This window comes from Empidonax traillii, unplaced genomic scaffold (assembly GCF_003031625.1).
Source record: "Empidonax traillii isolate 1590-97213 ecotype Southwest subspecies unplaced genomic scaffold, ASM303162v1 scaffold65:size4453928, whole genome shotgun sequence".
NCBI classification, from domain to species: Eukaryota; Metazoa; Chordata; class Aves; order Passeriformes; family Tyrannidae; genus Empidonax; species Empidonax traillii.
In genome coordinates, this window is record NW_020955258.1 from 3,253,834 (window position 1) to 3,269,178 (window position 15,345).

Below are 15,345 nucleotides of genomic sequence, written 5' to 3' on the forward strand. Positions count from 1 at the left end.
CACACAACCTCATTAGATTCCCCAGATATCATCTCACTGTCAGAGTTTTAACAGTTATGAGTTATTATTTGTTCCTGCTCATTGCAGGAGGGTTGGGCTAGATGACCTTTAAAGGTCCTTTCCAATCCAAACTATTCCATGACTCTATGATGAACATTACACTGAGAAAACACATAATGTTGTTGTAAAAATCATACTTACTATGTGTGTCTGAGGTCTGTAAGGTGAAGACATGTGCAGACTTCTCAGCTGGTCTTCCAAAGCAAGCAAACGTTCTTCTAACTGCATCTCTAACTCCTGTAGCTCCATGCGGACAGACTTCCTAAGGCCCTGCAGCTGATCAGCTTCATATCTACACCAAGACCATCACAAAAACAACAAAGCATTCACTGCACTCAGCTGCACACCATGAAGGGATGACTGAGCAAGACAACCCCATGAGTGAAGGACTTCATACAAGGGAATTCAAATTGGAACACAGAAAAGACATGGAAAATTTTCGCAGCGAAATTAGTTGAATGCCTATATAGAACAGAAGTCTTTCTCCACCTACAGAATATATATATGACTTATAAATATGAGAAAACAAAACACAGTGTATCACAGAATATTCTCCCAAAAATTTTAGCTTTAAATGCTTAAAAATGTGCAAGACAAAGAAATCAGCATTTATACATAGATCTAATCAAACCCAATTTAAAACTTTAAAGAACAACAACAACAGAGCAATGCAGCAATCATCTTACTTCTCCTGTGTGGTTATAGATTCCCCAGCAGTTGCAGCTACATTTTGGCCAGGAAGCCGTTGTCTAAGGACAATCTAACTGATTTCAACCATGTTTACTTTTAAAGCTATAGGTCAAGAGCTGATTCAACTAAATTAAATATATAAAAACAGTTTTAAAAATTATTCCAGCTCATACTGCAACTTATGGTGAGCACAAACACATGGAGTCAGAATATGAATGCCATCTGTAGCCCTCCAAGTAGCCACTGAAAGTTGGAAAAGTATCTGACTGCTACAATATTTATTCTTATTTACACCTACAAAGATGGGTGGGGGGAGATGAAAAGACAAAAATCTTAAAGACTTTTTCCCCTGCAATATCCTTTGTTCAAGTACCCTGTCACAAAAGTCCTTAAAATCTGCAGCTGTATAATTACTTTGGAGAAAGGATGAAGAAAAAAAAATCATCAATTAATAGAAATAGGGGTTAGAAGAAACAAAGAGAAAAAACTCTAGAATGAAGAAATAGAGTAAACAAGGTTGTTCAAACTGAAACTAATAGATTTCTTGCTCTGATTTCAGGGGCAGAGACATATTTCCTGATACATCAGCGTATTTTCTCTCTTTTTTATTTTTTTTAAAAGATCATCTTACCTTTCCTCTTCTGTCATATGCTGATAAACTGTGGTCTGTTGACGCAACATAGTCAACTCCAAATCCATCATTTGGGTTCTGAATAAGTTTAGATTTCTCCTCACCACTTGTAGCTCCTGGAAGGTATTCTGGGAAGGGGAGAGGGAGAGGAAATATAAAAATTATTACATGGAAAAAATTAAAATAAGTTTGGATCCTGTAACCACATTTTCCCAGATGAGCCTTTGAGTTAACAGAACCTCAGCAACTTAAGCATATGAGTGCTGCCTGTTGTGCATGCACAATTTCTCAAGAAAACAACATTTTCAACTGTATCATACAAGGAAACACGTGAAAGGGTTTCTATGTATTTATATTAATTCCCTTTTAACATCATTTGCAGGATGAAGCCTTCTGTTATCTCTTGAGAGCTAAGACAAGGAACTGCCCAAAGTTAGCACAATCTGTGACATATTTAGGATGTTTCTTTGTATTTAATGTTTACTCAGTACCCCTACATAGGCTCACTTACTTCATAGAGAGGTAGAATGGATGATCTCTGAGTAGTGTAACCAGTGGCAGCTGAAAGATCCTGACCCCTCATCACTGGGTACTAGGGAAGAAACAAACAATTTGAAATGGGAAAGTCAGCCATCTCCTTTATGAATTCATCCTCTCAAATGTGCAGACACTTTAGAAAAAGCTGTTAAAACACACCCTTTCTGGCATTGAGATTTCTGCTATGTAAATACTGTGTCAGAAACAGGAAACCTTAAAAAATGGCAGTACAACCTCTTAAGTAATGCATGTGCACCAAAGCTCTGCAATGCAAGTGTGCTGTGGGTGAAAAACCAAATCAATCCTGTCTGACACAGTGAGTAGAAATAAAAACTAAGTTTTTCTGCACAAAGTCTTTTATGTCTGAAAACTCAGTAGTCTTAATTGTCTTAGCTAATGATAAAAAGAACAACTCCAAACCCAGAACTGAGCAAATTAAACTGTGTCCTATTTTGAAATCATAATTACAGTCACATTTGTTGCGGGATTTTCCTCAGTTCTTAGTTTGGGGGGGGGTTTGTTCACTTTGGTTGTTAGTCTCACTCCATTGCCTACATCCAAAGAGTCCTGCTTGCTAATGATTTCCTACTAAAACAGATTCTTGAAGGATTTCTATTTGCATGTTGCAACAACATATGGAGCAAACAGATAAAATTCAGGGGTTATTACACGTAGAAACATGGCACAACAAAGAACAGTGGAAACAGTAAAAACATTTACCTTTTCAAACATGAAAAAGACAGCTTGTCCAATACAATTTTGAAAGAAGTCAAAGGACTTTTGATATGCCATGCAAAAATTTGAAGCATGTCCATTCATCCAGAGAAGTTCTGCTCAAACATGACCACATCAAGGGAATGGGTTTGTTTTTCCTCTGTCAGCTTTCTCTTGTTCCCTATTCTATCAGGAAATTATCTACTCCTCTTTATTCCTTCCTAAAATCATAATCATATGTTTGAAACATCTCAACTTTTTATTTAGCCACCAGTTATGCTGTGTGCCAAAACTGATCCCTGCTGTAGGAAAAAACAGGGAATACATTTTCATACAAACCTCTGCAATGAGAAGGGCCAAGCCCCTAGAAGGGAACTAGTCTAGACAAAATATGCTAGAGGAAGAAGAACAACTGGCCTAGGAGATGTTACCATCCCCTCTAATGCCTTTTTTTTTTTTTTTCCTATTTTTAAACTGAACTAGCTTGAGCATGAGTTCTGGTTTAGTACAAAGGTTTCTTCTTCAGTAGGTTCAGTTACCGTGGTATGTGTTGTAAAAATACTGTAGCACCCTGTAACCTTACACATATCAAGGCTGCAACTGGTACACATAAGGGAATTCTACAAAAAAAGGTCAAATTCTGGAAACACTTCCTCCCAGGCACACCATCCACCATCTTGAGCAATGGCTGACTTAAAACAGTTGGTCACAGCTTCCTGCTGCAGAGCTGGTCACAGTACCAAATTTGCTCCTAAGAAACAGGGACAGATGGTATAACCAAAGGAAGAATGGACTCACCTCTAACTTTTGACAAATGGCAAAATTAACGAAATGACAGGTCCAAAAAAGCCCACTACAGCCTACCATCTGCAATATGGTACAGCCACACACGTGTCTGCTCTTGGGCTAAACCCACAGAAATTGCAGAAGGTGTACAACTGAATAATCTTCATGTATTCCTAAAGAGAGTCTGAACTGCTCTGCCCACAGAGCCTCCTGTAGGAGCTTGTAGGCTCGTAAACTGGATCACTACCTAAGAAAACAGCAGTACCAGGATGGCAGAAGAGGGACAGCCGGCAATCAGGATGGCAGAGGAGCAGAAGGTGCAGCAGAAATTGGTAAAATACCTGTGCTTATATTCTTCAGCATTTCTTTTCTGAGTGATGAGATGGACAAAATTTCACATGCTCTGACAAAATCAATTCTTAATAAATGACTATCAGGAACATGTTGACTAGTTCCAGAGTTGAAAGCGCAAAAAATTGGCAAGAAACAGCACAGAAACACATACAGATCAATCAGTGACATGATTAGTGAAGGTATGCAACTTGCCAGGAAAAAACACATTTTTATTAGTTGGATAGGAAGTATGCCAAAGAGCAGAAGAAAAGTCAAAGGACTGACCAGATCACTCTGTGATTCAATGAATCTGTATTTTTAAATCTAAAGCTAACGATTCTCATCTTAAAATAATGGTTGATAAAGAGTACACTGGTTCTCCCTCCCACCCAAGGATATCTACAAAAGCTAAAAACTAAAAAATACTTAAAAAAACCCCAAATCAATCTGGGTCAACTGCAACAAGAAAGCATTAAATGCAAAAATAATGGCGCACCAGAGAGATGATCATAGAATCATAGAATATCCTGGCTTGAAAAGGAGCCACAGGGGTCTTTAAAGTCCAACTGCTGGCCCTGCACAGGACTACCCCAAGAGTCATACCATCTGCCTAAGAGCATTGTCCAAACGCTTCTTGAGCTCTGCCAGGCTTGGGGCTGTGACCACTTCCCCGAGGAGCCTGTTCCAACCAGGAATCTGGGTGAATAACCTTTTCTTAATATCTAATCTAAAACTCCCCACTTTAGACACTTTAAATCTGCCACTTTAAACAGAAGCTCCTAAAACAGCAGCAGAAAATAAGATGCCCCTTTCTCCAGGGGCAAAATTTGGCTTCCTCTTACCTGTAAGAGGTTCTGCAGAGAGTTTCTGATGTCATGTAGGACCCTGCGTAGCTGCATCTCCACAGTGGAGGGTGGGTTGGTGGCAAGAGGTCGATGAGGAATTCCAGCATGCCTTGGAAAGAAGGGACAGTTGAAGGGGGACAGCATGGCACTGTAGGAAGAGCCAGAGATGCTTGGGACACTGTGGGTGCTGAGCGTCCTCATGTGCTCACACAGTGGTCTGTCCTGCCACTCAGTGGGGAGGGAGTGGAGGGAGCACGTTGACTGGGACATGTGTGCCGGTGAGTGCAGTGGGCAGCTGTGTACCCTGGTAGGACTGAGCTCCTCAGACAGCCTGGTGGGTCCAGTGTGGGACACTTCTTTCTTGGAGGATGACGGTGCGATAAACAGGGTGGATTTGCACACTGGCTGGCTGGCGGCTGCCTCATTCTCGCTTTTGTCATTCTCAGATGCTGCTTTCTCATCATCCTCCACATGTGTGTACTTGTAGGTGAAAGAAGGAGGACTGCACAGCGTTTCTTTTCCTGGAGTTAACTGGACATTTACAGAGGACACCACTTTCACTGGATTCAGCAGTGCAGTTGGGAGAGACTGAGACCGCCTTAGAGGATAGCCTGATTCAGCAAACAAAAGTCTCTGCTTCCTCAGAAGATCTTTTGACTTAAGCTGAGTGCATCTGCCCCTGGAATCAGATGAGCTGATGATCCTCATCTCGGCTCTTTGCAAGGCGACTTGAACTCTATCTACAGGTGATGTAGAGGAGCCACCACCTTCCAGGGACTCCATTGACTTGAGGATATGGTGTGTGTGGTATTGAGGAAACTCAAACACACTGCCTTCCTCCAGCAGGTCCAATTCTTTTTGCCCGCTGGAAATGTCTTCCTCTTTAGAGCCGACCTCCCCTTGGACTGTCTCTGATATATGCGATGACTTGCTTTCCTGTCCTTGATTTTTTTCAGTTTTATAGTCAATAGCTTTTCTATCTTCACTCCTGTTACCAGAAGGTGCCCCTACCTTTCGTCTCTCTACTTGAGAGATAATATCCTCTTCTTCATCATCATCATCCTCGTCCTCCTCTTCATCATCTTCTTCCTCCTCCTCAAACTTATCGAAACAAGGTAGTTCCTTGGCTATCGGCGTCTTCTGTTCCTCACTGTGTGATGTCACAGTTGTCTCACTGTCACAGCTGTCAGCACTGCTTCCCATGCCCTGCAAAGACTCCTGAACCTAGGAAACATAAGAGACAGCAAAGGTGTGAACATACTGGAGACTCAACTACTTCCTTCTCAGGAGTCAGTCTGAGAGTCCAATTCCACATTCATCAGGCATTAGAGTGGGGAACAGAAAGAGTAATGCAGTTAGTGTGCAAGAGACACAAAGAAAGAGAACAAAGAAACCATGGTATTAGATATACTAGAAGCACAGTAAAGTATGGCACCAAAATTTTATGTTTTAAGGAGAAAACACTTCACACATTCCTTTAATTTGACAATAAATTCTATAATGCCAGAAAAATAGAAGTGGCATCAGAGGACAAGAGTAACAAGCTAGTATTTTAGGGAGTGATGACTAACGAAGAGCTGGGCGGTGGTACATAGCAGCTCCCATATGTAAAGGTTCACAGCACTGAAATGAGGGGTGGTATTAGGAAACGTATGCAGAGAAGTGAGGAAATCTGCAGATTGTAGTGAAACTACTGTTACAGGACAACACTAAGGATGGGAAAACCAGTCTGCCCTGTTTTAAGTTACAGAATTGTTGAAGACTGATAATCTCACATTAGGATGCTAATCTCAATAGAAGATTGCATTCAGTACTATTTGCTCATCCTTCCTTCCTTTCTCCTGATACTTCTTCCCCTTTTCATTGTAAATCACAGTTTAAACCAAAGCACGTGTAAGGTAGCTGCTAATTTAACAGGTAACAAATGGCAGGTAAAGCATCTATGAGAAAGGAAAAAAAGAGGTCTATGTATACTCTTTAGGCTGGCCTGATTGACTGGTGTCAAGTGGACAAGAACATGGTATAAAGTACAGTCTTGAAAGTTTACCATAGTTGGCACACAAACTAAAATTCTCCCATCTCTGATTTTCACAGCTCTCGCTGTCGTTAGGATATTAACTATTAGTTCCTTACAAAGACATTACTTATGGTGTATGCCAGGGTATATATAGTTCCTTCTCCAACCACCTAGAAAGATTTCAGCCATGAAGGTCATCTTCATGCAGGTTCAGGTACTTTTCAAGTTAAAGGTATTACAAGAATAAAAGATTATAATGTCTAGGTGAAATCATGTGGGCTCTGTGTGTGTATATCTGGGTCTCTAATCCTCCATTGCATTCTTCAATTATGAGTAAGGCAAGTAAAACTTCACAGACTTGGATGGAGAATTCTTCTAGCTTCTTTGGTAACATGAAACTCCCTTGCAGACTATACCATCTCAATATCAAAATCTCCCTCAGAAATCTTTATTTTTGAAGTCAGAGATGAAAGGCAAAGTGGTTCAAATTTTGAGTTTTCTTCTGAATTTCAGAGAAAAGCTATGGCTGCTAGAGTGAATTATTTAACAGTAGATGGCACTAAGTTACCATATTTTTAAAAAACAATATAGACCTCTCTGTATCCCCTTCATCTTTTCATAGGTTCTCTTCACTAGCTGCCAAGTTCTCATTACCCCTAGCCTCATCACTCACCCCTGTTTTCTGAATTCAGCTCAGCACTTTGAATAAAGCAGTGAAGGTGGCAGAAGAGAGCCTAGCAACTCCAACGGCACAAATCTCATGCCCTTTCAATACACCTTTTCAAAACAGCATAAATAGAAAGCAGAAAAATCTCTTCACAGTCAACACAGATAAACTCCACCAGTATTCCAGTGAAGGGGCAGCTTAGCTGCAATATGGTTTTAATGGACTCTTAATCAGGTTGCAACCAATAAAAAGACCAGGAGTGACCAACTCTAATCTGAGTCACCTTTTAACATGCCTGTCAACTTCACTGCAGCCATGGTTTAGCAGAACAACTCAAACTATTATACCCTTTGCAGATACGCTTATGATTGCCTTTATTCACTTTCTTCTCCTGAAAAGCATAAGCTGATGTTTAAGGTACACACAAAGACTAGCATTGCCTTGGCTTTTATTCTGGTACTCAACTGAAAAACTACTAGATTGGAAAGCACAGAATACCAGTATCAAAAGGGAAAAGCAGCACTGATGGATGGGAAGGGTGAAAAATCACTTCCTAGTAACTGCCAAATAGCTTTTAAAATGCTTGGTGTGCAACATGGAAAAAAAATACAGCAGCATAAAAAAAAGTTCAGCAGATGCAAGCCACAGAAACGAAATTACTATAGGTACCCAGAATCCCATCTCTCTATTCCTTCAGGCTGTGCAAACATGTGCATCGAGCAGACTTCTAAACACCATGCTGGAACAAAAGCTTTCCCTAAGACATGCAGTCTCTGGTCAGTATCATGGCAAGGTCTGGGACAGAGATCAAAGGAATTGGAACAAGAAAAAGTGTGGAAGCTCAGATTGACTAAAATTAGTCTACCTTCATAGTAAAGTTAGTATGAACTTGTTTTCACTTTCTCAGTTGCTAACTTTAAAAAAAAAAAGAAAAAGAAAAAAGAGAAATAAGGGGTTGGGGGGAAGAGTAGGAAGGCAAAATGATACAAAAATTGAAATGATCAGCAGAATAGTGATCATAACCTTAATTTCTACCCACTACAGTCATGAGAGAAATGGACTTCAATCCTGGAGCCTAAGACAACGAGAAAAGATGCTCCAGAAACAGCAAAGAGGACATACTGAATTTAGACTTTATTCCAGACCCAAGTATACCCAGATTAACCTCTCAGAAAGGCTTTCAAATTTGAACACAGTTCTGTAAGGGACTTGGCAGGTCCAGCTCTGAAAATTATGATTTTATAGGACCTAGACTGATGGTCACAATGGCAGCCAAACATCAACATCCCTCCTGTTCTCCCAGGTCCCTACTGTCCCACAATAATCATTCATATTCCAACCACATTATGGGAACCTTACCTGAAGCTGATTAAATGGAGAACAATCTGTGGAGGAGTCCTCAGCAAAGCCACTGCTGTCAGAGTGCTGACTCGCTGTCCGCAACAGCTGCTCTGCTTAAAACAAGCAAAACACAACTGTAATTATTTTACAAATCATAGCCTTTCAAGCCCAATCACATTCAGCATGTGCTTTCCTTTCACATCAAAGTAACATTAAGTGGACAACACAATTCCTTTTCAAGTTCCACTTTGAACAATACAGAGAAACAACTTGTTTGCTTCAAGCAAAACCTCTCTCACGCAAAGCCCTAATTCTGAAACTTCAAGCAGCAGTGGAAGAGAAACCACCTTTTACTTTTTTCTTTCCTGTGCTGTGGAAAAAAACTACTCTGCAGATATTGCCCCTGCTGGAGTTCCCCTTCCACAAAACTGCATCACTGGTTAATTCACATGCAGGCAGCAGAAAAGTTGCTTTCGCGTTGACAAGTACAGATATGACACCCCTCCTGATCACAGAGATAAAGGAGATCCCTCTTCTCCTACCAGCCTACACCACCCCACACACCCAAGGGAACAGCGTCACATGAGCAGGGAGGGCGATGGAGGGGCCTCTGCCAACTGCTGGAGATAGTCCTCTGCTGCTTTATAGCACAAATACAAAACATCCCTTTACATATCAGTGGGCAATCTGCCAAAGCACATTCCCAGCGCTCATTTTATACATGCAAGATAAGATCCTCCTGCTTGTTCCTTTCTACTTACATTAGGTAAGTGTTAAAATAGCCTAAAAAGGCTCTAAAATCCTCAGTGCTTCCCAGGAGTTATTTTCTCTGGTGCAAGCACTGGACTTATAAAGCTGCTTTACAAGGAGGTCTCAGCAAGCTCTGCAGTACACTATTGCACATATATTGTTCCCAACAGGAGACAGGAAGCACCCAGCAAGTGTGGCTTTACCTTACAGCACCATAAACATTTTGCTCAGCCTGAGGACAGCACGGGCAACAATTTTATCTCAACTCTAGGTCTTAGGAGAAGTGTACTAGCTTGGAGATAGGAAGCAACCACAGTGGCCTCTAGCCCTCAGACCCCTGCCACATACTCCTCTTGACCCTTGGGCAAGAGTTTGCTGCTGTCTTCTCAGAGGCTTAACACAGAGTTTTGCCCCACATTCCTTCAACCACTTAAATGCCATCATTTAATTAATCCGAGTTCACAGCTCAATGCATTGGAATGCATTATGAAAACTGTTTTGAAACTGTTGGATATTCAAAACTCATTTTATTTAGTATTAGCTTTGATGAACATTGCACTAACGCAGAAATAAGAGCCTGCACAGTTTGTGAACACCAGGAGAGGCAAACTGCCTCCTAAGCTTCTGTATCAGTGATTTCACACAGCTTTTAGGGAGTGCCTTTCAAATTGTGCTGCTGTTCTGTTATCATGGTTGCCACAATATCCTGTAATGTTAAACAACTTTTCTACCTCAAGACAGACATCCCCACCCAACTCCCAGTAAAGACAATGGAAATTACTTCCCTGAGAACTGAACTAGATCTTATTAACTGCCCAATACAATTAATACAGCTGAAAGAGCATGATATGAACAGGTTGTCACTACAGCTGGGGCAGGTGGGAACAGGTGTCCTCCTTCAAGGTGAACAGTTACCTGCTTTGGCCTCTCCTCCATCTCTTTTCTATGTGATGAATTTTAATTTAAGAGAAAAAAGCACTACTGGTGAAAGCCTTAGCCTCTCTTAGGGAAGGGATTCCAACTAGGCCAGATAAAGTAACTTAACAGAGTATGTACTGGCATCTGTTTTAATGTGCATGAAGTTTATTGCTGCTCAAGAGGAATACCGACCTGAAGTTCTATTTCCTCCTGAGTCAATATTTCCTTTTCAGCTATTAAAATGAAAATTACTTCTGTATGTTTCCTCAAATCAGTTCTTGGTCTTCTCAGAGACACAGTAAAAATGTTAAAATCAGTTTTTTGAATAATATTCTATAGCATTTGTTATTTACACACATGCTTTGACAGCCTTACACAACACACACTGCCATTCAATGGGCAAGCCTAAAGCTGAGGCATTCACACCTGCCTCATTGTCTTCATGCACAGCAAGAGACAGGCACAGTATGAACAGATTCAAACCATCTTAGTTCCACCTAAGGAGACATCCTCCCCTTAACACAGTCATTCCTTGCTTTCTGTGTTACAGAGCTGCTAGGACTATTTTGAACATTTTAAAGCAAATCAGAGAAGACATGTTTTCTAAGTACAAGCAGTCATCTTCTACCACACCTTACCTTTGCCTTTTTCAAGTTCTGAGTTCTCCATTATACCACTACGATGTAAATGCAGTCAAAACTTATAAAGAGCAGGAATCTCTACTGCTTCAGGAGCAAAATGACAAGGTTTGGTTCTGTAAAGACTGGAAATACCAAGTACTATGCTGACATATACTGGTACAAAGCAGTATCCAAACATCCTCCTTATCAACTACTGAACCAGCTAAACAACCTGCGTTATAGCACCTCAATATATCTCAGATTCAAGCAAAGAAGGGGAAATACGAAAACACGTTTAAAAAAGCTCCAGAGTTACATTCAGATCTTGATTAAAATGCCTCCAGGCAATGAAGCATCTTAGGAGTTTTTGATATGGCTCTCCCCTCTTCACCTCAAATGCAGAAAACTTAGCACCAAAGGCTGGGTAGTAGAGGCCAACCTGGGATCATCCCTTGCCCTGCATAACCCCAAGGCAACTGTACCTTCTGCAAAAAGGTCACTGCACAATGCTCTGCCACCCAAAGCTACTACACAGTGGAAAGCTTCAGAACTAATGGGAGAAGGCCTGGAGCAGCATAATAAAGTGTGGGAGAAGGAACCGGCTAAGATGAACAAAACCAGAAGAAACAATCAAACTCCCATCCCAGTTAAACAGAACACAAATGAAAATGCCCCTTGGACTGCTGTTTTGAGCTGTACAAAAAAAATAAAATCGAAGTATATTTAGGCACTTCGGTGAAGAAAAAAATGTGGGTATTTATAAACATATTAAATAAGCTGAAAAAGTTCTAAACAAAGAACAGATGATGAAGTCTGTGGTTTCCAAAACATGAGAACACAGATTCATCAGAGAATCCCTATCAACAAATTGAATAATTCATCTATTGTAACATCATAATCAGCTACCAATGGACTGTCAGTTTCACCCCTTCTGTGTCACTCAACTGCTCACATAGAAGAGGAGAAAAAATACGTGGAAACTGTCCACTAAGCTTTAACATTTACATTTCTTGTACCTGCACTACTTGAAAAGGTTCTAATGAACTTTATATGCTATGAGATAATTAATAAATTAAAATAACATTCCCAATTTTGATATAAATTACTCCATTATGGGACTAAATATCACCTGTTCCTTTTTCACACATTGATCACACCCTGCACCCCAGCACTAACAAAACCAGCCCAGTAGGGAGCCCTGCTGCAACAACTCTCAGACCCTGGGTATTTCCTAGCATCTGGACAGACTCCCACAAATACTAAATCTGTTCCAGATGTTTTCTTCTTACTCCCCCATCTCCAGTCTCCTGTGGAGCTGCACCCACAGAGAGCTATAAATACAACATTATATTAAGGACAGGAAGTGCTGATGATGTGCTTTCTTCCCTTTCAAGAGCTAAATTTTCAAAATTAATCACTATCAATGTCAGAGGCCTTTAAAAAAAAAAACAACAGGTTTTTGGCTACTCAAAATTTTGCAGAGCCATTGACGTCAACAGAGACTTACAAATTACAATGCCTCAAGAATACTTTGTCCTCTAAGCATTGCACCTATATTTGTCTTGTTTGCTGGGCATTTTTTGGAATGGAAGGTGCTGTTGTGTAACTTTGTCAGGAAGAATTTTGTTTTCAAACTAACAAACCTTTCTGCCAGATAACTTGCAAAAAGCTTTTTTTTATAGTGGACACTTTGCAGTGCTGTATGTTTACAGTGCAAAGTACCTGAAGCTTTTTATTCTTCTCAACTACGCTCCTGAAAAAAAACCCACACGTACAAAAATACATCTGCATTTGAGGTCTGCAACAACAAAAAAAAGAATGCCAGGTTTGGGCATAAGGCATAAACTAGTACAGTCCAGTACAACCTGGAAGACATGACCTGAAAACTATGTAACACTAGTTACTACAATACAGAATTTCTTGTATACTTTATAAAGGTTTTGACATAAAAAACAGTACTATAGCAAAGTAGGCATCTGCAAGTCACTTTGAAAAATCTAAGCTTACCACTTATAAATAAATCTAATCTGAAAATAAGAAACATGCTTTAATGACTGAGTCAAAGCAGCAACAGAGTGTGTTGTTCAAGCTTATCTTAAGTCTCCAGACTATTTCAGTAGGAAAGAGAATATTTTGGGGTTTTGTTTTTGGTGGGGTTTTTTGTTTGTTTGTCTTTTTTTAATTTGAATACTTTACAACCTACTAAAGGTCTTTTTAAAATGCCTTACAAACCGTTGTAAATGTCAGAGAAAGCATCCACAGTCCTCTGTTTAAATGTAAAATGACACAGCAAGGTTTATAACAGTCTGTACCAAACAACACTAAATCTGCTAATTGACACAAAGAACCCTCACGAGAAAAAAGAAAGTACTGAATATTCCTTCAGGGGAAGCATTCACATGGAATAAATTTTTTGTTTATGAGTGCTTATGCACAGTAGAGCCAACGCCACTGAAAGAGGTGGGTTTGCAGGAGGATCATGAACTGAAATCAACATTGCACCAAAAGACCTGTGCTTGAATTTCATGCTGATCCCACCTTATGGAATTTCTAATGAGAGTAGCATTTCACATTCAGACACGATGGCCAGCATTTTTAATAAGAGGCCATTAACTTTGGATGCCTTTAAACTTGGTGAACATCCACTCCCTGATAAAACAGGCCTCTACATTGTCTCATGTCAGACAACTTGCAAAAAAAAAAAAAAATGGCTACAGTTTTTTAAATGTTTTGGATAAGTTTACCACCAAACGGTCTTCCTCTTGGCAATTTTACTGAAACCTACACAGAACCAAGTCCCAAGATTTCCACATCTTCCAGGTGAAATAAAATGCTGGTCTCAAACTAACTTTCAACAAATATGCAGGCATCCATATTCTTAAGTCCCAGAAAACTACAGGCAACACTTGCATCATAATAAAATGTCACCATTAATGTATGCCAAGTGTATTCAGAAATGGGTGGGACGTACTGCCTGGGACACATGAGCCAGCATACTCTGCTTCTGTCTTACTGAAGTCCCATTGCTGGAACTGCTGGTACCTTTCAGTAGATACAGGACCATCTGACTTTTTTCCCTTGTATGGTGAAAGAAGAGGGCAAAATAACTACTGGGAACAGAATACAAAACTAGCATTTCAGAAGATGAAAAAAATTATTTTTCTTCTCCCTGACTGCAGCTCCTGGATCCTTAAGCTGTTCTTCTCCAAGAAGCTCTTCCTAAAACTGACAAGGCCAGGCAAACAAGAGACCTGCCCTGTAAAAAGTGCATCTCTCTTTTCACATAATCACTTAAAGCATGTAGCAATAAACTTCAAAATACAGCTAAGGGAGAAACATTGGGAACAGTTAGAGATGCAGTTTCTGGCAGTCCTTCTTAGGGGCCTATGTCTGTACTAGAGGAAGCCTAGTGAGTACAATGCTGGGTTGTGCAAAGCACTGCTGAAACAGCAGCACAAGCCATCACCAATAACGAGGCATTAACCTCCAGCACTCAGTCCAGAGCGTTCTCAACCATGTTAATGCAATTCAGCTGACAGCTCACAAGAGTATCAGTTCATTTGTGAAAATACAAATAAGATCACCTCTGTTTCTTAAGACAGGTTTTTCTGTCTCCCCTTAGTATCTAGAGATGCTATTCATGTTTCACCAAAAAACTGCATTGCAGCTAAGCATCTACTAAGTGCAATAAGCTCTATTTCTTCTTAATTACATATATTAGAGAACAGACTTCACTTGCTAACACGGGGCAAAGAAACAATCACAAAATGAACTTAAAGATCAACTTCTTCCCCCTCCTAAGCCATAAAACACATAAATGAGACTTCGAGATGAAAGCACAAAACACACAAATAAGAATTTAAGATGAAAGCACAACTATGTGAGCCACAAGAGCCAGTGCACAGCGTTTCCCCTGTTAAGGACTAAAATTTCCACGTGGGTGTAGAGACACTAGTCTTCTGTGCAGCCAGCCTGCAGACAGAGCAGTAGTGCATAGGAAAAACCTACACGTATCATGCAATTTAGGTTTAAAACAACGTAATTTTAGTTTAAATGGGTATCTTAAATTACAGGATCTACTAGGGAAAAAAAAAAAATCCCACACAATCTGAATTAAAATTTCAGGTCATCTGAGCTATCATCAGTTGTACAACAGTGAGAACAGCCAGTGAGGTTATAGGGCTGTTGTCTTGCCTGTAATTTGGCTGCCACTTTGTAGTAATGTTCTGTGATTTCGCTAAAACAAACAAACAAACAAACAAAACCTACCAAAAACACACACAAACAAAAAGCCAACAAACAAACAAAACAAAAAAAATAAACAAAATAAAACAGATCTTTTTTATTACTAAAGAGAAGAGAAACTTCAGAAGTTTAAAATATCTGAATCAGGCTTTCAGAGATGGAAGGACACTCAGCAGTCAGCTGTCTCCCAG

The 15,345-nt window shown here is 40.1% G+C and overlaps 1 protein-coding gene across 1 annotated transcript in view; it reads right to left on the bottom strand.

Moving 5' to 3' along the window:
* The window catches only part of ITPRID2 (ITPR interacting domain containing 2), a 41,712-nt gene that overhangs the window by 9,732 nt on the left and 16,635 nt on the right, over positions 1 to 15,345 (bottom strand). The window contains exons 10-14 of the mRNA XM_027880239.1: positions 8,640 to 8,731; positions 4,594 to 5,820; positions 1,893 to 1,973; positions 1,382 to 1,509; positions 202 to 352 (exon numbers count right to left, since the gene is read on the bottom strand). Coding sequence (XP_027736040.1) covers positions 202 to 352; positions 1,382 to 1,509; positions 1,893 to 1,973; positions 4,594 to 5,820; positions 8,640 to 8,731 — 1,679 coding nt within the window. The remainder of the gene's footprint in view (positions 1 to 201; positions 353 to 1,381; positions 1,510 to 1,892; positions 1,974 to 4,593; positions 5,821 to 8,639; positions 8,732 to 15,345) is intronic.